Source organism: Polyodon spathula, chromosome 4, assembly GCF_017654505.1.
Source record: "Polyodon spathula isolate WHYD16114869_AA chromosome 4, ASM1765450v1, whole genome shotgun sequence".
NCBI classification, from domain to species: domain Eukaryota; kingdom Metazoa; phylum Chordata; class Actinopteri; order Acipenseriformes; family Polyodontidae; genus Polyodon; species Polyodon spathula.
Window position 1 is genome coordinate 85,275,870 of NC_054537.1, and position 27,587 is coordinate 85,303,456.

At 36.0% G+C, this 27,587-nt stretch overlaps 1 protein-coding gene across 1 annotated transcript; it reads left to right on the forward strand.

Moving 5' to 3' along the window:
- Positions 1 to 1,669: 1,669 nt before the first annotated feature.
- On the forward strand, positions 1,670 to 25,605 carry LOC121315012 (pituitary tumor-transforming gene 1 protein-interacting protein-like). The gene is made up of 7 exons (XM_041248845.1): positions 1,670 to 1,970; positions 6,527 to 6,576; positions 7,584 to 7,692; positions 9,132 to 9,234; positions 12,647 to 12,712; positions 17,742 to 17,788; positions 25,124 to 25,605. Exons 1-7 carry the CDS (start codon positions 1,859 to 1,861, stop codon positions 25,171 to 25,173), a joined length of 537 nt encoding a protein of 178 aa, XP_041104779.1. The 5' UTR covers positions 1,670 to 1,858; the 3' UTR covers positions 25,174 to 25,605.
- The last annotated feature ends 1,982 nt before the right edge of the window (positions 25,606 to 27,587 follow it).

Below are 27,587 nucleotides of genomic sequence, written 5' to 3' on the forward strand. Positions count from 1 at the left end.
TAATTGAGAGCTCGGGTGGAAGGAAAGCCAGAAGACACTGCGGCCCTCAAAAAATTGAATTTGACACCCCTGGGGTAGATCAAGAGATCTACAAGTGCTGTCTAAACAGGTTTTACCCTAATTCGACTGTTAAACGCATTTTCTCTACTCGCCAGCAGAGATAAGAAAGCAGTAGCCCATCATAGCTTATTCTACATTCTTTGGAAATTGTCATTCTTCTATTTATACCAGCAGGTTCGTAGTTCACAGCTCTGACAGCAACACTGATTCCAGGAACAAAGACCCAAACTGGTGGGCACATCCCAGTTTTATTCCCTCGGTCCTGCCCCTTTATATGCAAATGAGGGAGCGGAAACCCACACACATGCTATTGGCCCTACCTTTGACTTGACCCACTCAGAACATTCATTTTGAAAGCCAATCACATCATAGCAAGCTAGCGCAACAGTACAACTCAGTTAACATTACATTACCCCCACCTTAGCTCTTTTTGTCTCACACTGTTATTGCCGGAGCAAGATGCCATCCAGTAGATCCAAAGCTTCCTACTGTGATGCCAGTGGTGAAGGGAGAGGGGTCCTTGCTGACAGAATGTGTCACCTGGTAAGGCTGGACCTGGTGAAGGGGTGGTCGGCAACAGAGTGCCCCGTCCCGGCAGTGGGGCGCAGTGGCATGGCAACTGGCGAGGTGGGGCCTGCTACATTGTGCCTCCACGTCACAGTGGCAACATCCCCAGTAGTACCAGTCGCAGATGCGCGCCAGTGTCTCACTCCATGTGCACCATGGTTAGCTTGGAGCACCGAGCACCTAGGTGAGGCAGACACCACCAGCATTTGTTGTTTACTGCTGGTTGGAACTTGCCATCCAGGAGCTCCAAAGCTTCCCACTGTGACCACAACCCTTTAACAGCTTGGGAAAGGGGAGCTACCTCTGCCCAGTCGGGCCTGCGGTTGTTCTCCTTCCATCTCAAGAGCAGGGCGAGACCCAGGAAAGTGCAGATCTGCTTTATTTCTGCTGGGATGGGCCACTGATGTACAGAGGAGACCTTTTCAAGGTTGGTGGTGATGTCTTCCTTGCTGACACAGTGGGCAAGGAAGGTGGCAATTGCCCTGTTGCAGTCACAGTCTAGCAGCCTGGATCCTCTTCAGCACCTGCCACAGGTTCAACAGGGCCCTGAAAAAGGTCAGGGGCGTGCACCAATAGATCATACAGGTTCAAAAGTTCAAAAGTGGCCGAGGTGTTGCACAAAAAGAACGTCATTACGTTGAATTACCAAAGGCTCTGTCCAGTGGAGTAGCAGTAGAGTGGAGTTTTATTATTATTATTGTAAAGTAAAACACAGACTGTGTTTATGTATTCATTCATTTCTGTACTGATTTTTCAGTTAGGCATCGTGACATGGGACCAGATGTCAGATGTGGGGAAATATAGCTGTAAAATGCTGTACTCTAAAAAATAAGTATATCATAGAAATAAACTTTGATAGAGCCTACTGTAAATATTGCGTTCATTTTGGTAGAAAAACAGTACAAAATGCAGAGAAACCTGACAGGTTACACACGAGTCCTTTAAAAATATGGGGTTCAGCAGATGCAAAACTGAAACGTCAAGAAAAATCAGAATTCCACTAAGCAGTGCGTCGGATCTATTTTTATAGCGCACTGAGTTTGCGCGCAAGTCACAAGACTAAGAACCCTCAGCCAGGAAATCGCTGATAGAAAAACGAAACAAAACAAAACAAGAACTAATGTAACGGTATTAACCATTCTGAGTGGGTATATATATATTTTTTTAACCGTTGTATTATTGAGACCAAGTTAACTTTGATCAGTGATTTTGAGTTTAAAATAAATACAAAATGGAGTTCTTAAAGTTAAAAGCCTCGTCTTCTGTTGTCTTACTCGTCGCCTGCATCCACTGCATTCCTGTCTCATGCAGAGACAGCCCAACTACATCTCCACCACATCACAGTAAGATTCGACTCGACTCTTATATATATATATATATATATATATATATATATATATATATATATATATGTGTGTGTGTGTGTGTGTTGTGTGTGTGTATTATTAATATTTAATTAATTGTCCACACCAAGCTGATATCAAATGAAGTTTGTGTTGAAGATCATGCTGTAAATTCTAGAAGGAAGTCCATCTTCAAAAGCCGTAATTCGAATTTAAATTTGTTTTGTGTGTATGTATGTTATATATATATATATATATATATATATATATATATATATATATATATATATATATAGACTAAAATTTAAACATTATGTTAAACTGAAATGTTAACTTAGTTTTTGAATGACGATATACCTGATGTTGTCTAACTCTAGACTCTAATTATAGTGTATTCTTCAGGTGTGCTTTGTTATCTTTATGTATTCCAACTAAATCTTCTAATTACAACTTGAAAATAAAGAATACATTGCGGTACAATGTCAAGTAAGGGGGTAGGCGCGGTCCGATAAGATTTTAATTGACCAGCAATACTCTGCACTTCCTGTTACGGGCCTTTGTTAACGTTTTTTGGGGGTTTGTTTTTTTGACGATGCTTAGTCATTTGGTATTCTGTGAGCATCCCCTGATTCTAATAACTTTTGAAAAAGTCAGTTTAACTTCTCTAAAAAGCGATTACTCTAGTAATACATTTAAGGTTTTTTTTTTTGTTTGTTTTGTTTTTAAGTATTGTGATCTCATAAATAAAATCTGGAACCAGCTGTTTACTATAAAGTGGGGACCAACCAGAAAAACAGGCCAATAGGATCTTCATTAATTTATAACCAGAAGCTTTAGTTTAAGGAATTGGGAATTGGGGATGGGACAATTACAGAGTAGCAGAAGTCTGTGTCAATATACCACTATTTCAGATTTGTGTTTGAATGTGTTTTCAATGGTCTTTGTTGACTGGGAACTTCCCCTTAATGTTAAACTGCATACAGAAACACTTTTGCCAAAGATGCTTTCTGTTTCACTCACTGAATCACTGAACACAAAAAGTCTATTAATTTGATATCTTGTTAAAAAATACATAAGAACATAAAGTTTACACATGAGAGGAGGCCATTCGGCCCATCTTGCTCGTTTGGTTGTTAGTAGCGTATTGATCCCAGAATTTCATCGAGCAGCTTCTTGAAGGATCCCAGGATGTCAGCTTCAACAACATTACTGAGGAGTTGGTTCCAGACCCTCACAATTCTCTGTGTAAAAAAAAAAAAAAAAAAAAAAAAAAAAAAAAAAAAAGTACCTCCTATTTCTGGTTCTGAATGCCCCTTTGTCTAATCTCCATTTGTGACCCCTGGTCCTTATTTCTTTTTTTAAGGTCAAAAAAGTCCCTTGGGTTGACATTGTCAATACCTTTTTGGAATTTTGAATGCTTGAATCAGGTCTTCGCATAGTTTTCTGTGTTCAAGACTGAATCAATTATTTTAGGCTGTCTGCATATGACATGCCTTTTAAACCCGGAATAATTCTGGTCGCTCTTCTTTGCACTCTTTCTAGAGTAGTAATATCCTTTTTGTAGCGAGGTGACCAGAACTGAACGCAGTATTCTAGATGAGGTCTTACTAATGCATTGTACAGTTTTAACATTACTTCCCTTGATTTAAATTCAACACTGTTCACAATAAATACGAGCATTGTGGCCTTTTTTATAGCTTCCCCACATTGTCTAGATGAAGACATTCTGAGTCAACAAACTCCTAGGTATTTTTCATAGATTCCTTCTTCAATTTCAGTATCTCCCATATGATATTTTTAATGCACATTTATATTGCCTGCGTGCAGTACCTTACACTTTTTTCTATTAAATGTCATTTGCCATGTGTCTGCCCAGTTCTGAATCTTGTCTAGATCATTTTGAATGACCTTTGCTGCTGCAACAGTGTTTGCCACTCCTCCTATTTTTGTGTCATCTGCAAATTTAACAAGTTTACTCACTATACCAGAATCTAAGTCATTAGTGTAGATTAGGAATAGCGGAGGAACTAATACTGATCCTTCTGGTACTCCACTGGTTACCTCGCTCCATTTTGAGGATTCTCCTCTAATCAGCACTTTCTGTTTTCTACAAATTAACCACTCCCTAATCCACATGAATTCATTTCCTTGAATCTCTACTGCATTCAGTTTGAGAGTTAATCTTTTTTAAGGGATTTAGTCAAACGCTTTCTGGAAATATGTCATATGCTTTGCATTTATCCATTGTCGATGTTGCATCCTTAACAAAAAAAATAAGCAGGTTAGTTAGACATGATCTCCCTTTCCTAAAACCATGCTGACTGTCTCCCAGGATACTGTTACCATATTAATTTTCCATTTTGGATCTTATTATTGTTTCCATAAGTATACGTATAATAGAAAAGCCAGGCTTATTGGTCTGTAGTTACCTGGTTCAGTTTTGTTTCCCTTTTTGTGGATCGATATTATGTTTGCAAGTCTCCAGTCTGTCGGTACAACCCCAGTGTCAAGAGACTGTTGCACAGTCTTGGTTAGTGATTTGTAAATAACTCTTTCATTTCTTTGAGTATTATTGGGAGGATCTCATCTGGCCCAGGGGATTTGTTTACTTTAAGAGCTCCTAGTCCCTTTAACACTTCTGCCTGGGTTATGCAAAAGTTATTTAAAACTGGATAGGAACAGGTTGATGTGTGGGGCATGTTGTCCATATCCTCCTTTGTAAAAACTTGTGAAAAATAATCATTTAATATATTTGCTTTTTTTTCTTAGTCTATGATTTTGCTGTTTGTATCTCTTAGAAATTTAACCTCTTTGAATGTTCTCTTGCTGTTATAATATTGGAAAAACATTTTTTAATTGGTTTTAGCCCCCTTAGCAATGTTCATTTCTATTTCTCGCTTGGCCTTTCTAACTTCCTTTTTGACTTGTGTTTGCAGTTCCAAGTATTCTTTCTGTGTACTTTGTTTTTGGTCCCCTTTAAACGCTCTGCAAAGTGCCTTTTTTTTGCTGAATATATATTTTTAATTGATCTATTAAACCATTTTGGCAATTTTGTATTAGATTTAGATTTGTATACTTTTGGGATGTAATTGTTCTGCACCTGTAGTACTACATTTTTATAAAAAACAGCCATCCTTTTTCTGTGGATGTTTTCTCTATTTTACTCCAATCTACTTCTGTTAGTCTCTGTTTCATACCTTCATAGTTTGCCTTTCTAAAATTGTAAACCTTAGCTTTAGTCATAACTTTTGGGGTTTTAAAAATCACTTCAAATGAGACCATGTTGTGGTCTGAGTTTGCCAATGGTTCTCTGAGCTGTTTTTTAGTTATTCTGTCTTCATTATTTGAAAAGACTAAATCAAGGCATGCCTCCTCTCTAGTCAGTGACTTGACAAATTGCGTTAGGTGCAGTCATTTGTCATTTCCACCATTTCAATTTCGTCCATCGTGCTACCCACTGGGTTTTCCCTTTTTATATTGTGGAAGCTGAAGTCCCCCATTGGTATGGCTTCTCCTTTGCTACACACATTTCTAATATCATTGTATTGTACAGATTATTTTGCTCAGCGTCTGAATTTGGCGGTCTATAGCATACTCTTATTATGCCCTTTGAATTTTTGTCCATTTTTCTGACCCATATTGATTCGGCATTGTTTTCTTTGTCCAGATTTAACACCTGGGCTTCAAGACTGTCTCTTATCTCTTCTGTCCTGCCTGTCTTTGCTATACTGTATGTACGCACTAATATTATATTCATCTCCATCACTCTCAGACAACCAAGTTTCTGTAACACTTATCACATCATAGTTAATCGTTAGTGCAGTAGCTTCATGTTCTAACATTTTGTTTCTGATACTTGTAGCATTTAGATAAATACATTTTTGTTGATTTCTCTCCCCTTCCTTTCTAGTTTAAATGCTTCTGAACCTCCTCAATGATCCTTTCTCCAAGTAGATTGGTTCCCTTTTTATTTAAGTGCAGTCTGTCCCACCTGTATAGATAGGCCTTGTTGTAGAATGTGGTCCAATGTTTAAGATAGATGAAGCCTTCCTGTGTGCACCATGTCTTCAGACATGCGTTTTAGATTAATTATTTCCAGCTGTCCATATGGTCCTTTGCAAGTTACCAGAAGTATTCCAGAAAATACCACAGTTATGGTCTTGTCTTTTAATTTCCTTCCTAGCTCTCTGAATGTGCAGGCACCCTTTTTATCGTACTGAAGATCTTTTGGATTGTTCTATTTAGTTTTTTTAATCCATGTTGGGATGTACAAAATTATAGCAGTATAGACTACAATGTGAAACTGCTGCTTTCAGGAGCTGCTCTTCAGTTCTGTTTACCTGCCATTGATATATGATGAGCCAGTTGTCTTTATAGTCACGGTCAAGTGCCTGAGAATTGAATTTGAAGCTACTTACTCTTAAATACTGACCTACAGTACAGGAAGTGACTGGGAAACAGAAGCCACTGTATATGTGTATTTTATTTTAATTTATTGCACAAATGGTTGGACATAGCAATTTATATATTCACTTCATTTTTGTTTCAAATTTTAGTGTGCTCTTCCATTGCTGGGTCTTGTGAAGAGTGCCTAAAGAATGTTTCGGTGAGTAATCTTACATGCTGGTATATGTACTACCATTTATTTATTTAGTGCTTTATTATCCAACGCTGGGGGAGGCCTTGAGTAGGTCAGATTCAGGAGCTGTATTGTAGGGGTTGTCTGTCCGTCCACTTGTATGTTACACTTATTTTTGCATGTGCCTTGAGAACTGCTAAAGGTAACATTTAAGTTATTGAAAATATCAGATTCTGGTGAGGTGGGGGTGTCTTTCTGGACATCTAAGTCATACATCTTTGCATTTGTCTGGTGAATTGCTTATCAAATTGTGACTAAACATTTAATTAATTCTTATTGTATATAGTTCTGTACCTACTTCTGATAGATGTCATGGTCATTTGCATAATGTTGATAGCTGTAATTTTGAATTTATAGCCATTTTGTAAGACAGATTATTTTTTATTTTATTTGTTTTGTGTTATATTTAAGGCTTCTAGTTTTCAGTTTTTATTTTCCATCTCTCTCCATCTGTTTAAACATGAATTAATAGTTGTTAAGCCTTAACTGAATACAGATTGTTTAAGTTAGCGACACACTACTAGAAACTAACGCAGTGGAAAATAATAAGCTGAATTCGGCGATTAGAGCCAGAATGAAATGCATGTTCAGATAGAACCAGGTGAGGTAAATACAAGTTGTTTGTTAACGCAATCAAGATATAGAGGGTAAAAACAACTTCCTTTGCTAATTAGTGTTTGATTAAGAAAGCAAATCTGCTCAAAATATGTTTAAAGGGACATCACGTGATCAAAAATAAAACCTGAAAACTAGACGCCCTAATTATGTTATACTCTTCTCAGTGGGTTTTATAATGTATAGACTCAGTAAACCAAGAAAGAAGCTTTCTAAAATTGTCTGTACTTGATAAATGTTAATGTAAATTATCTAAACCTATTAGGCCTGCATAGTCTTTCTTTACAGTTACATTTTCAACCAGATTGCTTTTGCATGGAAATGTTTTGACTGAATTTTTGGATATTTCTTTCTTGCAGTGTCTGTGGTGTTACACCACCAATGCTTGTCTGGATTATCCTGTCAGAAATGTACTTCCACCATCCAAACTCTGTCATCTGTCTGATGCACGATGGGGAGTGTGTTGGGGTGAGTATGAAAATAAAGTTACTAACTTGACTGTCAAGTCAGAGTAATTGCAAAATTGGTATCTACACAGACTGGTCAACATGTATAGAATGGCTTAGTGGATTGCACATATCTTCATCTTCAGACTGAATACAATGGTCGATTCCGCCTCTGTTGAACGGCTAGCTGTTTGCATGGGCACTGTCATGCCCCTTGTGCAATGTATGATTGTTGCTGAATAGTGGCACACAACTCTCATGTAGCATATATACAGGGCTAGTGCATGGAGCCACACTCATGACCAGGGAGTTGTAACATAAAATAAGTTTAGTTTACCAAAACTATATTGATGAATAGGTGTAAAGATATTTTTTGAAAAGTGCAGATATTTAAAAAAGAGATTTAGCCATACGGTATAACAAACAGCTTCATTATATCTGTGGTAAGTGTGATGTTTAAACACAATTTGCTTCTGCCAAAGAATACTGATTACCCTTGTAGTCTTTTTCAAGACCATTAAGAATCTTGAATAGGATGGGATACTCAAATCAAAAGAGTTTTATTGGTAAACTCAGTGGACAGCCCTGGTCTAGTGGATCACACGACCCATCACGCAACCATAAATATGGTTTCTTTGGGTACTGGCATTTCTTTGCACATACTAATCAAGAACAAGCTTTTTTGAGCTCCAGTTTTATGTTTTCAAATTTGTCTCCAAAGGCATGACTCTTACAATGAATGGAAAACATATGTAATTTAAAGCTCAGTTGGAGGTTCTTCATTTTTCTATAATTAAAGAATATGTTTTGGAATGAACAGAGAATAGCATTACATTTGTATTATAACTTCTTGGGTATTTTTTTCTGCAGTAAGAAAACTAGTCAGGTGGTGGCAGCATTGCATTGAACACATATATATATATATATAGATATATATATATATATATATATACTTGAAATTTGAAATTATTTGTTGATGGAACCAATTAAGTTAATCAGTCAGCTAGATTTTTAAATTTGTTCTCCCTAATTAACAGCTTTACATAACCCTGTATGTGTGTATGAAGTCATGTTTTTTTTGTATTTATCCAAATTTGTATTAAGGACAATTTTATTATTATTATTATTATTATTATTATTATTATTATTATTATTATTATTATTGGTAATAGCATTTTAACATAATACAAATGCAAATAATAAAAATAAAACATACTTTTTTTATTTTGATTTGATTAGCACAATCAGTGATGCATGGCTACAAGTTAATTGAATTACATTAAATGTAATTAAATTTACTTGGAGAGTATTGTTAACAAAAAAAAAGAAAACAAAAAAAAAAACACAACCCTAAACACTATTTCAACTAGTTCAAGATTACTTGTATTCTCAGGCGTATTTTATTATTTTGATTAGTTTTGAATTACAGTGTTAACTAATTTTCCCTGTCTTTCATTCCAGTAAACTTCGAGGCCCTGATCATTGCCATGGCCGTGGTGGGTGGTATCTTCTTGATAAGTATCATGATCTGCTGCTGCTGCTGTTGCAGGAAGAGCTCTTCAAGGTAATTTTTCATTTTCTTAACATTGTGATTTTGGCTGGTTCCATGATTGCACTGTAAAAGAAAACCAGCAATAAACACTTCTTTTTGTTAACATTCAAAAGAGTAGAGCTTTGAAAGAAGGCCTCCAGACCTCACCAGTGAAAGCTTTATAACTGTCCATTAAATTTACAAAGCACCGTTCAGTACTGCAATAATGGCAGTTTTATTGGCCATTGGTCAGGGTAAAAGTGCCCTGTGGAATTTTTGTGTAAATGCACTACTTTTCAACGGGTAATGGGATGAATGCACAACAACTGGATTACTAAATATTACTAATCGACCACTTTGAGTGGGGGAAAAAAAAACACAATTAAGTTAGTTCTGGGAATACAGCTAGAAAAAGAGACAAAGTCAAATATAATTGTTTTATTGATATTGTTTAAATGGCATTTCTCAAAAGAAAGAAATTATGATGGGTCAGTGGAATGTGCATTTCCAGCTTGATCTCGCTTTCATGATAGAGGTCTTTAATGACAAACTGCTAGATTTCATTGAGCTGTATAGTACCAGCATGACAATGGGAGACCCACTACATAGCTGTAACCTCAATCTGTACATAAAGTTGCCAAACTCTTGCCTGAGTGAAAATGTTGTGTGTCAGTTTTTTAGCCAATAATTGAAAGTGATCATCCAACCCTAATATCGCAACTAGAGGTCGGAACAAGTAGCAGGAACTTAGCTACTAACTTGAGTCTCCTTTTGCTACCAGGTTATCAATTACATATTTGAGAATTTACAAAAAAAATAAAAATAAAATATGTGGTCAATGCTGTTACTGTTTCCTAATGAAAAGGAGGGTAGCCTATTGTTCTGTATCTTGTTTTGGGATGTGCATTAGTTTAAAAGTACATCTGAAAACATAGGCGCCGGAGATGCGTGGGCCAACGGGCCACTGCCTACGCACTTCTAATACAGGGGGGCCCTGCCCACCCACTTTTTACAGTGAGAGCGAAAAAAAAACTTAAAAAAAACCCAAAATGCACTTAATCTCATCGCTCTTCCAAAATACAGTGACACAGATAAGTCAAATACTTCCACAAATTAAGCGTTTTAATAAATCCTATGCGACAAACTTCACGATGCAAAACATTCGGATTGATTGAACCGGCTTCCATACTACTAGGTCCTGGTGCAAGTTAAAGCGCGAGATGTTTATAAATATCAATTCGAATACCCGTATAAATTCAAAACCCCTATATTCGCAAGTGCTGGAAAGACAATACCGTATTTTCAAAAAAGGGTGTTTAGTCTCTGACAAATTTACTGATTGTTTTTATAGAAATGTACTTTTTAAATGGCCTGTAACCACCTTCTGTGTCCAGAGTTGTGTTTTATTTAAATTTGATACCAAAATACCAGGAGTATCTCTCTCTCTCTCTCTCTCTCTCTCTCTCTATCTCTCTATATATATATATATATATATATATATATATATATAGTTGCTTCCTTGCATTTTATTTTCCAAAATACGCAAGCCTAGCTAACTAACGGTATTGAAGTAGGCCTATACTTACCTCCATGTGTGGAGATGGATTTGAGGAATTTTTTAAAGCCGATCGCTGCACAGAGAGCAGACAAACATTTCGAAATGTGGAGATGGTGCATTTATTTCACTTGGCATGAATAATTGGAAGGATTGTCCAGCAAGACTTAATGACCACAAGAAATCGAATTATCACAGGGAATCAGTTTATAAAGTACACACTTACGCTTGTAATGTGAATGTGGATGTTCAGCTGCAACGACAGAAAGAAGCCGAGCAAGCTACAAATCGCTCTTGTTTTTTAGAGCAACTGAAATGTATCCAGTATCTTATAAGACAAGGGCAGGCAGTTAGGGGACATTCAGATGATCAAATCAACTTGCAGAAGCTATATGAGCTTGTTTCATTGTGTCATTGTAGCAATGGCTGAATAAGAAATGCCACTATAATTCACATGATATTATCAATGAGCAGATTGTGGAAATATACCGCCAGGCCTTTTCTAAACTAACGAAGGATGTCAAGCGGTCAAAATATTTTCTGTAGTTATTGATGAAACCAAGGATGTAAGTGGTCATGAACAGCTTGTGTTTACCGTCCATTACGTTGGTGATACATACAAGGCTGCAGAAGAGTTCGTTGGACTCTATGATTGCTCGAAGACCGATGTGATGTCTGATGAACATTTTAAACTTTTGTTGCGTGTATATAGTTCCCACTAGTTCTGCATTTTCTTGAGTGTCCTGTAAGTACTGAAAATTACCCCACCTACTGACATGACAGAAGATTAGCTGATTAAACAATGAACTAAGCCACACAGACTTCTACGTTACTGTAAGCTACCTTTACAATATGTTTAATGCTTGATTTTCATTGAAAATTACCTTGGTTAAATATTGTATTGTTTTATGTTATTAATACAAAGGGACATCTGATGTGGACACATGCGTATTGTTTTCAGTTGTTAAAAAACTCTTTTAAAAAGTCTCTTGCATTTCTTTCCTAATTTAAATATAAGCTGTACACAGATGTTTGAACTATTCGGCATAGTTTTTTTTCTTTCTTCAGTTAAAACAAAGCAATGTTTTTGTTACATCGATTAGGCTACAGTTAAAAAATGACAACTTGATTAATCTAAAGAAAAAAGCTCGCTGATTGCACCACTGGTGTATGTGAGAATGTTTTGGCCTGAGATTTTTATTTCCAACGTGGTGACAGAAGTTATTTGATGTAGTAGCTATACTCAATTGTCTCGTTTTGTGTAGTAGTGAGTGCTGATCAGTGATGTTTCGAAGTGACACTGCAGCAGGTCGCTGTTATGACGTGGTAGTTAACTCCTTCAGAAACTTTTCGTTTGGTCCCCTCAATTGTGCAGTCCTTCCGGCGCCTCTGTCTGAAAACCCTTTTTTAAGAAGCAGTGCTGCAAGAGAAGCACAGTTAAAAAAATCATTCGGCTTCAGGGTTGTAGAGCTAAACGTTCCTTGTCATGTAATAATAGGTATGTGTGCCCAAGGATTCTGGCGTAGGATTATGCTTCTATGCCAGGCACTGGTGGATTTGAAAAGAAATCGTTTAGAACAATTTGGAATAATGCATACCTAGTGGGAAAATTTGAACTCGGAAGATTTTTAATTTCTGTTATATTGCCTTTTAAGGCTACACTTAAGGCTACTCTACCATGGCTTTGCAATGAAATGATTAATTTCTTTAGTACCTGGAATGGTGCTCAACTGGCAAGCATGCTGAAGAGCTTTATGCAACTAAGAATGTTCTTATTTTGAGATATTTAATAAATGGCATTTGAGACCTATGGTGACAGTAAAAGTTGGAAACCATTTTATAGCAGCTTTCTTTTGACTTTAAGCCACTGACTGCTTTTCTTTTATGTAGACCTGATAGAGATGAAGAAAGAATGGCCAGGAGACGTGAGGAAAGAATGCAACGATCAGATGAGAGGTAATTGTTCAAATATATGTGACCACCTTGTAAATGATGACATTTCATTAACCTCCTGGGGGATTAACAATCCACATTCAAGTCAATGGATAATATTGGTAAGGTTTCATGAGCAGATTTAGTATTGAACACTTTTGACTTGCCTTTGTTTGATGAAAGATTGGATTTAAGCACCTGAGTTTTCCTGCGTTTAGTGTGGCCCTAATTTGCCAAAGAACTTTATGGCTCATGTGCCTTTTTTGTATACAAAACATAAAGCCCAGCCAAAAGCAGTATATTGCCTCCACTAGGAAATCAGAATATAGACCTTACAGTATATATTGTGTCTGTCCCTTGTCTCTGGGAATGCGGGAAATATTTTCCAATGCTCTAGTAGTGCAAAAAAAAATGGGTTGAGGTAATTTAAGGAAACTAAATCGCAACAATAGATGGTACTGTTTAAAAAGTTTGTCAGCATCAGTGAAGTCAGGAGTGAGTTGTTGTCGGTGCCACAATGCCAGCCAATTGGGTTATTTAAATGTGCAGTTCACCGTTCTTGTGAATACAGTGCTTCTAACAGCAAGGAAATAAAAAAGCAGCCTGTGGTGATACGCCATCATATCGGCACAGCTCAGAATTTTGGCCGATTCCCGTGACAACCAATTCACATAGGGAGGGATAGAGTGGAGGTGCCATTTTTATATAGTGGGATCCACAAGTTCCTACCCCTGTGGCGTAGATTAGAGCATGGTGCCTGTCGAGACGGTGGTGCATGGCAGCACTTGTTAATTTTTTTTTTTAAAACTTTGAATCAGTAGCACTTCATTATTCCTGCCACCAGATGGCAGAAGAAAGACAAAAATAATAGCAGGGCCTGCAGTGGTCTTCCATTGAATGCTCATCGGAGACAAAACCCAAAACATCGTTGCAGCTGCAAGACCTAGGCACAAAGTCAGAATTACAGGGCATAGTACATTTTAATACAAACATTAAAAAAACGTAATACATTACAGGCATAATACATTAAATACAAAGCTAGGATGTGAATTCTAAACATTGTGACTGTGTTGGTGGATGAGGTAACCCAAGGGAAGCATGTAGATGTTGAAGAGAAGAGGCCCAAGAACAGACCCTTGAGGGACATCGCAGGTGACTGGGGTTGCATTAACACTGCTTCTATCATAGAAAACAGACTGCCAGTGTCCAGATAAGTAAGAGGACAGCCAGGAGAGACAGGTTCCAGAGATCTCAGCATACTTCTGAAGGCGGTCAAGAAGAATGCTACGATCTATGGTGTGAAAGCAGTAGATAAGTCCAGGAGGACAAGGACAGAGGGAGCAGCAGCATCAGCATTAAATAGGAGATAATTTACAATCTGGAGCAGAGCAGTTTCAGAACTGTGATGCGGCCGGAAGCCAAACTGCAGAGATTCAAGTAGATTGTTATCTGTGAGATGTTTGTACAACTGGCTGGCTACAGCCCTTTCAAGAGTTTTGGAGAGAAAAGGAAGTTACTTGGGCAGTCTTGAGGTCAGCAGGAACCAAGCCAGTCCTGGGACGAGTCCAGGGACAGGTTGAGAGTGTGCATAATGGAAGAGGCACAGAGACGGACAAGATTTGTCGTCCAGGGGTCCAGGGGGCACATGGCAGTAGTTGATTTCAGCGATATGCTGGAGATATCAGTAATGGAGAGAGGAGAGGAGAGAGCAGGAGGGGCAAACGCAGGGGAGTCAAGATGGTCAAGTACTATACTGGGTGTGTGGCAGGAGAGTGTAGAATAAATGGTTTTGTTCTGAAAGAAAGAGGAGAAATCATGTCAAGTAAGATAGGAGGATGAACTGGAGATGGATTTAAAATGTATGACTTGGTTACTGTCAGATTTTACTATATAAAGGCAATGTATCCATTACTGTTAGTGAGTGTATCTGACAAAAAATACATAAATAATAACTATACAATTCTGTGACAAGTAAATGTTAACATATTGACTTTAAATAATATTATCATGAACTGCTAACAGCAGGATTTATAGACTTATTTAATTTAAGCTACTGTTATCATTTTATATTTATATTTTATAGTCTAATCATAGACAAAAAAGTCAAAAACGGATAAGTTAAAAATTAAGGCTACAATAAAAAATATATGTAAAAGTTTAAACATACTTTTGTCTACACGTGCAGAAGTACAGAGCCTATTCAAATAATTGAGGTTCATAGTTTATTTAATAGTTAAATATTAAGGCTAATCACAACTTTGAATTAAAGCTGTAATGTTGCCATTCCACTTAATCTACATTTTACAAAAAAATACACTGCAGACATACAAACGGCTTTTTAACACAGTCATTCAAACTAAATGTGTAAAACAGGAGCGGATGAATGTCATCTACAATGTTGCACTCCTGGTTCAGGGTACGATTATGCCATGGTGGTCGCAGCTTTTACTCGGCATGAAAATTGGAAGTGAGCAGAACACGTCTTTCGAATGTGCCGCAGTGCAAAGTTAAAGCAGTTAGCAAATGTTAAATAAAGTTGGATACTTACGCAAAACTACAAAACAGTAGTAGGGCTTACTTAACTGTATCTGTAGATGCAGAATGATCCTTTAATCTTTTAACAGTATGCTCAGGGATGACAGACATCTCATCAAAAGTTAACTTTTAATGTAGCTCTTGTAACACCAGAACCATAGCTGTGTTTAAATAGACATTAACAAAAAGGAAATTGCTGTTAAATTTAAGTGTCAAATACACAGAATATTTATTTAGCATTAATATAGAAATATTACATTAAATTTATCTTTTTAAGTTCAAATCTTTGTAGCTGTATCATTCCATGACACTATTTTTAGCCGTAACTGTGCTGTGATTGTTACATATTTTTACAGTGACAAAATCACATCCCTACTCGTGGTTGTGCAACTCAACAATTCCTAGGGCACATATAACTTAATTAGGCCTGCAACAAGCACCAGGGAATCAATCAATCAATATTTATTTTATATAGTGCCTTTCATAGTGGACCACCATCACAAAGTCCTTTACAAGATAGTGGGGAACAATGCATAATACATGAAACACAGTGAAATACAGGGCATAGTACATTGGGAAAACAAAATGGCTTTATGTAAGTAAGGGGAAGTCGAGCAGATGGCTAACAGCATTCTTTACAGTTCTAAATTAGGCCCTGCCAGTTTCTGTTGTAACTGCTGATACAAGAAAACAGTTCTGTCAAATGTCTCAAAGGGTTGAGTGGAGTTCATTGCCTTTGCTGTAGTGTAACATGTTTAATTTGCAGAATATGCGCTTTAACTAATAATAAGACTACAGTAGTATACGTTGAAGATTGTTATACAAGTTATTATTACAATTGTCAGGTTACATAAAAAAAGATCAGAAGAAAAATGCCCTTGCTTGCAATTCATGTTAAAATAGTTGTCTTTCGTATTGACCAATCCTATAAAGTGGTCGTATTTAAAAATAAGAAATTAATGATATTACAAACTGACACAACAATGTGAAAATGCATTATTCCAGTTCAAAGTTACTAAAATAAACAGCAAGAGACTGATCTTCTGTTGGAGCTGTTAAATGAACATAGGGCTTTTATTCATTTAAAGTGTGGTTTTTGTTTTTTTTAAGACAAAAAAATAGTTGTGTCAGATATATGGTCAAAGCAGTTTAATAAAATATAATATATATATAATATATATAATATATATATATATATATATATATATATATATATATACAAATGTATAATTTCCTTACTTGCCGCAGGAGATAATATAGAACTACATGTTCATTCCTAGATTGTGTAGTCGCTGAACAGAAAATGAAATTGCTCATGCATGGCTTTTATGGACGCTAGAGCTGTGTCACAATGAGAAAGTAGCAAGCTGTATGCTGGAGAGACTTTGCAGAATTACATTTGTTTTATTGCCTTTTTATTTGTTTCTGCTTTGAAAGGTTTTCTTAATTGAACTCTAAAATCTAGGAATGAACAAAAAATAAATAATCCATCCATTTTAAATGTTTAGTTCTTCTGGTATTTAATACTTAATTGTTTACATTTATTTGAATGTTGTTTAAGTACTGTTTACAATACTGAAGATTTGGCTGTTTCATTTTCATTCATGGATGCTCGTAAAAGTCAGTGACTCATGACCATGTCATCAACCTGTTTTACCATTTTTAACTCGCAAGCTTTGAAAGTGGTTAGCAGTTCAGATTCATCTCAGTTGGACTGCCCTCAGTAAATTATTTCTGTATTAAAAAAAACTAAACCAAAAAGAAATTCATTTGGGAGATATCGGTGTAAGGGATAGATGGTGTAAAATAAAGAGGTCATATTTAATCCTTTTCATTTAACGAAAGAACATTACATTTAGGGTTAGGGTTAACTGGTGTGCAAAATGCTACAGTACTTTGATTTGCATAAAGATTTTTATCTGTGTGGCTGTGAATGTTCATTATTCATGTTTTGTTCTGCAAATGCTGAAGTAATGGATCTTTTTGATTTTCATCTAAAATGTTATAAATCAAACCGTAATTTCATGCATTTACATTAAGCTAATAGCAAATTTCTAATTAAATGTGCCTTTGCATTTCTGAAGAGGGTCATTATAATACTCTGGGGTTATTTCATGCTTGCTTACAGAAATCATGATTATCGGAAATGTTCATACATCTTGATTAAGAAGAACATTCTATTCAAGATAAACAGGTTGAGGATAAAACAGCAGCATGTATGTTTGAAATAGAAAATCAAATGTTTTCATATTTTCCCTGTGATTAAACCTACAGTAAATCTCAAACAACTGGGTTGGTTAAAAGTGTGATATTTGTGAATGATGGCTTACTGTAAAGGTGCGTGATGTTTTAATTAATAAGAAAAATGCATGAATAAAAAAGATAATACATACCATATCTTCCTGTGTTTGATCTACTGCAGTCTATATGCACTGTATCAGGTTAGTTGATGGGTCCCTGCTATATTTTTCTTAAAAGGATTCATTATGAATAAATATATTATTTTGTATTTTCACAGGAAGGCAGAAAGAAAGACAAAACATGATGAAATCCGTAAGAAGTATGGTATGTACAACTGTTTCCTTCATTTGTTTTTATTTTTTAAAAACACACATATATACAGTACAAATCAAAAGTTTGAGTACACTTGCTGGAAACTAGGTTTTTTTCATAATTGACTGTTTTACATCGTATACGTTTCTGTAAATACTTGAAAATGAAAACACATGTTACAATATAAAAAACAAAACAAAAGGAGTATCAAAGCAATGTTCAAGAAAATTGAAAATTGTCTCTAAATCTTGGATTCCTCAAAATAGCCACCCTTTATAAGCCTTAATAACAGCCTCACAAACACAAGGCATTCGGTTAACAAGTTTCAGCAGGAAATCACCCGTCATGTCTTCCCAGCTCTTCTGCAGCAATTCCCAGAGATGTAGGGCACTTGTGGGTAGCTTTGCTTTGACTCTTCTGTCTAGTTCGTCCCATACAAGTTCTATGGGATTGAGGTGTGGAGACTGGGCAGGCCAGGTCATTAGATTGAGTTGTCCTTCACTTTTCTTCTTCGCCAGATAGTTCTTGCACAACTTTGAGGTGTGTTTCGGGTCATTATCTTGCTGAAGAATGAAGGACTGCCCAACTAGCCATAATTCTGATGGGATGGCATGCCTCTGAAGTATGCTGGGATAGCCATGCTGGTTGAGCTTGCCATGGACTTGGTAAAGATCACCAACTCTGTCACCAGTAAAGCAACCCCAGACCATGACACTGCCTCCTCCATGCTTGACAGTGGGAACCACACATACAGAACTCATGCACTCACCCTCTCTGCGGTTGGACCCAAATATTTCAAATTTTGACTCATCGGTCCATAAGACCGACTTCCATTCCTCAAACGTCCAGTTTCTGTGTTTTTTGGCCCAGTCTCTTCCTCTTATTCTGCACTCTTAACAATGGTTTCTTTGCAGCAATTCTTCCACTTAGGCCAGCTTCACGCAATCTCCTCTGAACAGTTGATGTTGAAACATCTGTACTTCTAGTAGCATTTAGCTGAGCTTGTATTTCAGGGGCAGTTAATTGCCGGTTTCGCAGACTTTCTCGTGACTAGAATTAACTTGTTCTCTGATTCTGAGGTCACCCTTGGCCTGCTTGACCTCGTTTGGTCCTCATGAGTGCCAGTTTCTTCAAATCGTTTGATGGTCTTGGCCACAGCAGTTACAGACACTTTCAAAGTTCTTGCAATTTGTCTTAAAGATTGACCTTCATTTCTTAAAGTGATTACAGACTGTCTTTTTTCTTTGCTTAACTGAGCGTATTTTGCCATTTTCTGCTCCCTTACATTCAGGAATGACAAACTTGTGCTTGTGCTACCTATATTTGTAGTAATCATGGACCCTCACCTGTTAACAATAATTGGTGACAAAAGGTTAATTAGGTAACATGCTAGTTAACTCAGAGAACATCTAACTTTTAACTGACTTGGTCTTCAGACTGAAATCCCCTTGCTTTGGGTGACCATTTCATTAAAAAAATTATGTTTTTGAATGCAGTTCATTTATGATTATCAGCTTATATAAGTACATGTATCATATAATTAAATATTAAGTGTTTATAGACAAGTTTATTCAGTATAAAGCATAGATAATCATGAAAAACCTGGTTTCAAGCAGGTGTATTCAAACTTTTGACTGTGTGTGTGTGTGTGTGTGTGTGTGTGTGTGTGTGTGTGTGTGTGTGTGTGTGTGTGTGTGTGTGTGTGTGTGTGTGTGTGTGTGTGTGTGTGTGTGTGTGTGTGTGTGTGTGTGTGTGTGTGTGTGTGTGTGTCTAGAGCTCTTGATATGGTTCACTGGTGCACCATTACTCAAAACTCCCTGCCGGAAAGTTTGTCATGGACGCCTTTTCACACTACTGGGTGAAGGTAAGACTACTAACTGACTTACTGATTATTGATCCAACAGTGGGGTTTTTATCCAGAAAATGTGACAGCAACTTTAATGGTTGACAGGTGGAGGCCAACGGTAAGGTAATTGTGTCCTCGTTAGGGAAATTTCTTTCATCAGTGCAAACTGGGAGCTTCTAAAGCACAGGGGTTGAATACTTATGCAAGCAAGATATTTCAGTTTTTTATTTTTCTTAAAAATATTTCCCAACATAAAACCAATGTCACCTTACAATAGTTGATTCTGAGTTTAGGTGTTTAAAAATAAAATATTAAACAGAACAAAATTTCAATGTACCATTTGTAATTCGGTAATATGAGAGAATTGGTCAGGGGTCTACTGAATACTGTTGCACTATTTTATATATATATATATATATATATATATATATATATATAGAAACCATTTACTTTTATACATTTTTTTAATCTTGACCACACACACACACACACACACACACACACACACAGTTTTACTAAAATTGTAAGTTCCTCATTAAACTTTCTTGTATGTGATATGAGAGACACACAGTTCAGTCAGTTGCTGTTCATGGTAAATAGGAAATGTTTATAGATAACAAAAAGATTAGTGGAGATCTCAGAAACTGCAGAGCTCACTGTGTATTGATGTTTCAAAGCACATAGCATTGTACTGGTGGTCATGAATGAGATGTGCTCACACTGAGCCTGACAGTCAGTTGCCTTTTCATAAGTACTACATTTCTAATTACCAACATTTAACTTCCAATAATCATCACAGACTGCAACCCCCTAATGCATGCAGTGGGTGCTTCACAACTAGCTTGTTTGAAACACAATGGATTGCAGCTTCTAAAGTTTGTGGACCTCAGCTGTGCTTGTCAGCTGCCATGCTTGCTGTGTTTGGTAACACAGTAACTTGTTTCAGTACCTTCAAACATTTCTTCTGGAAGATGACACTGCCACTGCCTGTTAGGGACTTCACTGTATGCTTCTGCTAATACAGAACCTTTGCTCACCATAACTCATCACATATATTTAAAAGAAGACAAAGCAAGCTTGGTGTCATCAGTCTGCTGAATGTCTCTTTGACCCCTTTTAATGACATTCTGAGGACCCCATCTAACGGACACATGCAGCACTGTGCTCCAGTATTAAGAACATAAGAACATAAGAAAGTTTACAAACGAGAGGAGGCCATTCGGCCCATCTTGCTCGTTTGGTTGTTAGTAGCTTATTGATCCCAAAATCTCATCAAGCAGCTTCTTGAAGGATCCCAGGGTGTCAGCTTCAACAACATTACTGGGGAGTTGATTCCAGACCCTCACAATTCTCTGTGTAAAAAAGTGTCTCCTATTTTCTGTTCTGAATGCCCCTTTTTCTAAACTCCATTTGTGACCCCTGGTCCTTGTTTCTTTTTTCAGGCTGAAAAAGTCCCTTGGGTCGACACTGTCAATACCTTTTAGAATTTTGAATGCTTGAATTAGGTCGCCACGTAGTCGTCTTTGTTCAAGACTGAACAGATTCAATTCTTTTAGCCTGTCTGCATATGACATGCCTTTTAAGCCCGGAATAATTCTGGTCGCTCTTCTTTGCACTCTTTCTAGAGCAGCAATATCTTTTTTATAGCGAGGTGACCAGAACTGCACACAATATTCAAGATGAGGTCTTACAAGTGCATTGTACAGTTTTAACATTACTTCCCTTGATTTAAATTCAACACTTTTCACAATGTATCCGAGCATCTTGTTAGCCTTTTTTATAGCTTCCCCACATTGCCTAGATGAAGACATTTCTGAGTCAACAAAAACTCCTAGGTCTTTTTCATAGATTCCTTCTCCAATTTCAATATCTCCCATATGATATTTATAATGTACATTTTTATTTCCTGCGTGCAGTACCTTACACTTTTCTCTATTAAATGTCATTTGCCATGTGTCTGCCCAGTTCTGAATCTTGTCTAGATCATTTTGAATGACCTTTGCTGCTGCAACAGTGTTTGCCACTCCTCCTACTTTTGTGTCGTCTGCAAATTTAACAAGTTTGCTTACTATACCAGAATCTAAATCATTAATGTAGATTAGGAATAGCAGAGGACCTAATACTGATCCCTGTGGTACACCGCTGGTTACCACACTCCATTCTGAGGTTTTTCCTCTAATCAGTACTTTCTGTTTTCTACATGTTAACCACTCCCTAATCCATGTACATGCGTTTCCTTGAATCCCAACTGCGTTCAGTTTGAGAATTAATCTTTTGTGCGGGACTTTGTCAAAAGCTTTCTGGAAATCTAAATAAACCATGTCATATGCTTTGCAATTATCCATTATCGATGTTGCATCCTCAAAAAAATCAAGCAAGTTAGTTAGGCACGATCTCCCTTTCCTAAAACCATGTTGACTGTCTCCCAGTACCCTGTTACCATATAGGTAATTTTCCATTTTGGATCTTATTATAGTTTCCATAAGTTTGCATATAATAGAAGTCAGGCTTACTGGTCTGTAGTTACCTGGTTCAGTTTTGTTTCCCTTTTTGTGGATCGGTATTACGTTTGCAATTTTCCAGTCTGTCGGTACCACCCCTGTGTCAAGAGACTGCTGCATGATCTTGGTTAGCGGTTTGTAAATTACTTCTTTCATTTCTTTGAGTACTACTGGGAGGATCTCATCTGGCCCAGGGGATTTGTTTATTTTAAGAACTCCTAGTCCCTTTAACACTTCTGCCTCAGTTATGCTAAAGTTATTTAAAACTGGATAGGAACTGGATGACATGTGGGGCATGTTGTCAGTATCTTCCTTTGTAAAAACTTGTGAAAAGTAATCATTTAACATATTTGCTATTTTTTTTTCTTCCTCTACGATTTTGCCATTTGTATCTCTTAAACATTTAATCTCCTCTTTGAATGTTCTGTTGCTGTTGTAATATTGGAAAAACATTTTGGAATTGGTTTTAGCTCCCTTAGCAATGTTCACTTCTATTTCTCTCTTTGCCTTTCTAACTTCCTTTTTGACTTGCGTTTGCAGTTCTGTGTACTCTTTCTGCGTACTTTCTTTTTGGTCCTTTTTTAATGCTCTGTAAAGTGCCTTTTTTCGCTGAATATTTTTTTTAATTGATCTATTAAACCATTTTTTTTTTTTTTAAAAAGTCATTTATTCCCCACAGGTCTGTTAGATGACACATTAGTTTGGCCAGGGTGCATATTGAAAAATATTGAAAAATTCCACATAGCTGCAAATGAGTTTCTGTTTTAACCTAAAGTAAATAGAATCAGGTAAGCGTGTTGTGTTATTGTGCTGGTATAACCAAGTAACTTCAGTGGTTTTCATTATAATCAACATATGAAGGGTCAACATTTAAAAAATAAATACATACAATAAGTAATGCAAGTTTTTATATTTTTTGATTGGTATGGTAATAAAACTAAACAAAGTAAAACGATGACAGTGTGGTTATATTTTCTTTTTAGCCCCCTCTCAAATGTCTGTTCAAAGAATATTTAATGTTAAGTGGGAGAACAATTTAAGGCCATGGCTTTGTTAGGTCTTAAATGGCAGCTTCTGGAATTTCTCCATAGGATTTTCTTTTTTTAAAATTCCACCAATAGCTTGCTACAGTCTATTTAAATGGTAATTACACATGTATAATGCAGTGTTGGTGTCACAGCCTGCTTCTGTGTCCCCTGGGAGGTCTGGCAGCTATGGCATATTTATATCTCGCCCTCTGTTAGAATGACGATTTCATTCTTGCACATATAGATAATTACCTAAAGTTAGAAATAACCACAGTTCTCTTAAACTGCAGTTGCAAGTTCTCATATTTTTTAATTAATTTATACATGATACAGACATGTGCAGTTTTAATTTGGCATCATTTAAATCAGAAATGCAGTTTGCAATTTAGTACTTACATTTGAAATATTCTGACATGATTGCATTGGAAAGTGCTTAATCTGTTTCTATAACCAATCTATAGTGACAGAAACATGTCAAGTATTTAGACATGCAGCGGTATGATCTAAAATATATTATGGCAAGTGTTTACATTTTTAATAACAGAAATCCCCAGAAGAGAACGTTTGCACCACTTACATTTTTAAAGGGTTGTTCCAGATCAATATTGAAAACACACATGGCAAAGCAGAGTATTTATTTATTTATTTGTTTATTTCATGGAAACACACGTGTGACATTCCTCAGATGCACTTTTTTTTTGTAATATCTAATAATTTGAATGTATTTTACTTTTATTCATTTATTCCCCACAGGTCTGTTAGATGACACAAGTGAAGTGGCTTACATGCAAGAGTCAGATCAGGGAGGCACAGAGGCTAGAATGGAGTGGATTAGAGGACCAAAGTCAGAGAGACAATTTCTAGTATAGGTCTGACAGCAGCCCACCAATTAACTGCCATTGAGCGATCAAACGTGCCATCGAACATTGATGTTTTAGCTTTTTTTGTCACTGATTAATGACTTTTTATTGCAAACCTTAAAGTAAATATAATAGCTAAAGTGACAGCATGAGTTAATAATAAAAAAAAAATCAGCTAACCATTGTACACTGCTCAAATTATTTTTAAAATCAATTTCTCATAAATGTGGTAGTTTTGTTTTTGCGTGTGTATTTTTAACCTTATTAATATTATGTAATTATTATTATTTGTATATTTTATTTAAAAAAAAAAGAGATATTTTTACTGAATTATGAACCACTTTTGTACAATGCATAGAAAGCAAACCCTGCAGATGTCATGAGACAAACTACTAGAAATAAGTCAGATTGATGTTGCAGGGTTAAAGAAAAGTTTGGGTTGGGATTTTATTGTATTGCAGAACAGGCACATTGATTATCCTGAGCTTGACAATCATTTCTAAAGTGAATTATTCAGTTACATTAGCATTTGTAATATAATCTCATACAGAAACCTTTCTTTTTTGTCTGTGATTGATGTGACTATCTGTACCATCTGCATTTACTTTTTTTTTTAGCAAAATCTTAAGAACCGGTCATCAGGCTGTGGTGGAATAATGGGGGCATATGAATCTTTGTATATTTATTCCTGATCATAGATTAAATGTTTTGAAAACATGACATTCAGATCTCGGTTGACAAAACCAAGACGTGCCCCATGCTTGCTGCAAAGTGCTTTCCTTTCCTTGACATGGAGAGGGCTCTTAGCCTAGAATGATGTTTTTCACAAAATACTATTCAAATAAATCACTTTACATTATGAAGAGCTCCAATTTTTATATATTATGCAAAAAGAAAAAAAAAAACATGTGAACGCATTAAAAACAGTTCATTCTCAAGCAATATTTTACAAAAATATCATTTTGAAATCAAATCATTTGTATTCTTGAAATATGATACGGCAACTTCAAACCTTAACTTATGCCAGTACGTATTTATGTGTACAGTACGATATGTCCTTCAACTTTTTTTTTCAACCAATAACATTATCTTTTTTTCTTTTTCTTTTCTAGGTCTTTTGTCAAATTCAGACCATCCCTACAGCAGATTTGAGAATGATTAAAAGTGTAATCCAGATGTGGTGGTTTTAAGGATGATGAAAGAGGCAGACGGGTCTGCAAGGTGTACATAGTTTCTTTTTTCTAATTTTACAAACTATTCAATTTTTTCTTGTTGAACATGCAGTCACAGATGTTGGTTCTACTATAATTCACTCTCTGGGCTGTACACTTAATAAGGATGGAAATCTTTTAAGTTGCATCAAAGGGTTGGCTGATTTTGTTAATATTTTCTGCTGTTTTGAATTTTTCAGCTTTATGGTCACTTCAGCATTTTGAGTGACTGCTCCCTTTGTTTAATATAATGATCTTTTAATGGTTTGCATTGATGATTGTTACTGGTTTCATTGCTGTGCTTTTTAAAATACGATACCTGTAAGCTGTTTAGAACTTTTTTTATTATTATTTTAATCTTTATAATAAATTGTGACTGTTCATATTGTTGTCTTATGTACTATTTCAAGGCACCAAAAGTGATTTTTAGAACATTTCTAAATAAAATATAATTAGAAACAAAAACTTTAGTTTATTTAACTGTAGATTACAGCTTTTTTTCAGACCCAGGGTAGCACTAATCTTGCACTATCCAGTGTTACCTTATGGAAAGTAGTTCCAGATAAGTCGATCACGCTGGTCCCTAATTTAATTCTGTAGATTACTGGATAGCACAAGGAGTGCTTTGGTACCAAAACACAACATAATTTATTGCAGTACCACCCCCCACCAAACAGCATACAGTATTGGATATGTAAAGATCAACCTATGGTAACATGTATACAAGAAAGAAATTGATCACCTGTACAGAAACCCCTATTTCATTGTGAAACAAGATTTTGTGTGCTTTTGCTTTTTCAAATGCTATTTGCAAAGAAAATCAACACACATTGCCGAGAAAGAAAAATGTGCTTTGTTTTATTACCTTTTCGTTTTAGGTTGGTAAAAACTCAGTTTCTGGGGCATAATGAACCAATCTTACCTTCGGACAATCTAATAACAAGTGCATTACTAGTGATCAATCTATATTTCACCCCCTGCTTTGTTCTCCTGACCTTCAGTGACTTCTGGCTCTCTGTTTCTGTAATGCCTTTATACCATCACTCAAGGTTTTGTCCTGTCCTGCATGTCCCTTCTAACCCATGCTTTTATAAAGGCTACTGGAATCTTTTTTTTTTTTTTTTTGCCCTGTTTATACAAAGATCTATACATGGTTCCTTTTGTTATTGTATGTTTCATTTAAATAGCCATCAGTGGAAGCACATATACTGAGTTGTAATAGTGGCATAACATTGAAGTGTGATTAGTTTGATTAAGAATCTGTGAACTTCAGTTGACACAATTACAGCCCTTATATTATATTGTAGACATACAAAAAAAAAATGAAAATGTACTATTAAAAAAATGTGTTGAATTGTCTAAAATATTTTATAGTTTCCAAAAATACACAATTAATAAACTTACTGTAGCAACTTAAAAAAGAAAAAAAAAATCAATTTCTTTTGTTCCTTTTAGCATTCTGCAATGTAAACTAGGGATCTTAAAACATACAGTGCCTATAGGAAGTATTCACCCCCCCCCCCCCCCCCCCCCCCTTGGACGTTTTCACAGTTTGTTTATATACATATACAATAAACTGGAGCATTTTAACTCACAATTGTTTTGACACATGAATGACTTTAAAATCTCTAAGTGTTGCCATTCATGCTGTAAACATTTGCATTTCTCCAGAAACGGTTTCATATGCTCTTTTATTTGTTGCATTCCTATTTTTAAATAGTCTATGGGGTTTACAGTAGGTAACCAGTAGAGTTTTTTTGATAGCCTGTGCAGGCTTGGCAATATTTGCTGCAGTTTCAATCTATTGGTTTTACTTTTAAAAGAAGTCTGCCATGACACACATACATTCAATTGCTGTATTATTAAACCAGTTAGTTGCATACTGGCAGATTAGCAAATGCCCTTTATCTGAAATGTGAAATAATTGAAATTTGCCCATCATGTCAAAAGAGGGTCATTCATGACTTAATAGAAGAGTGTTTTTCTTTTGCTAGTACAAAAACACATAAATAGCTGTCATGTACCAAAAACCCACAGGGGCAATGACTGGCAGGATGATTTAAGGAAGTCGCTAGCAGGAAATGCAAGATTTTTCGAGTATGTGAAACAGATTTTTCAAGTCAGGAAGAATACATAGCATTTTCAGTTTTCCCAAAGAGAATTCTGGAATGAAATATTGCTGTTTCACATAATAGTGGCAAAATGTAATTTGTTATCTTTAGGGTTTAGATATGTTTTTCACATTTCCATCTACTGTATGTCTTTAAAGATTTCCAACCAATTTGTTTGTAAAGATACCAATATTTTTACTTATAGATAAGCCTCAAATAATAATTTTTTAATATTTTGTATTATAAACTGTTCT

Coding starts and splice junctions, on each gene's coding strand:
- LOC121315012 (XM_041248845.1), top strand. CDS start 1,859: ATGGAGTTCTTAAAGTTAAAAGCCTCGTCTTCTGTTGTCTTACTCGTC. Junction 6,577..7,583: donor AGTGCCTAAAGAATGTTTCG/GTGAGTAATCTT, acceptor TCTTTCTTGCAG/TGTCTGTGGTGTTACACCAC. Junction 7,693..9,131: donor ACGATGGGGAGTGTGTTGGG/GTGAGTATGAAA, acceptor CTTTCATTCCAG/TAAACTTCGAGGCCCTGATC.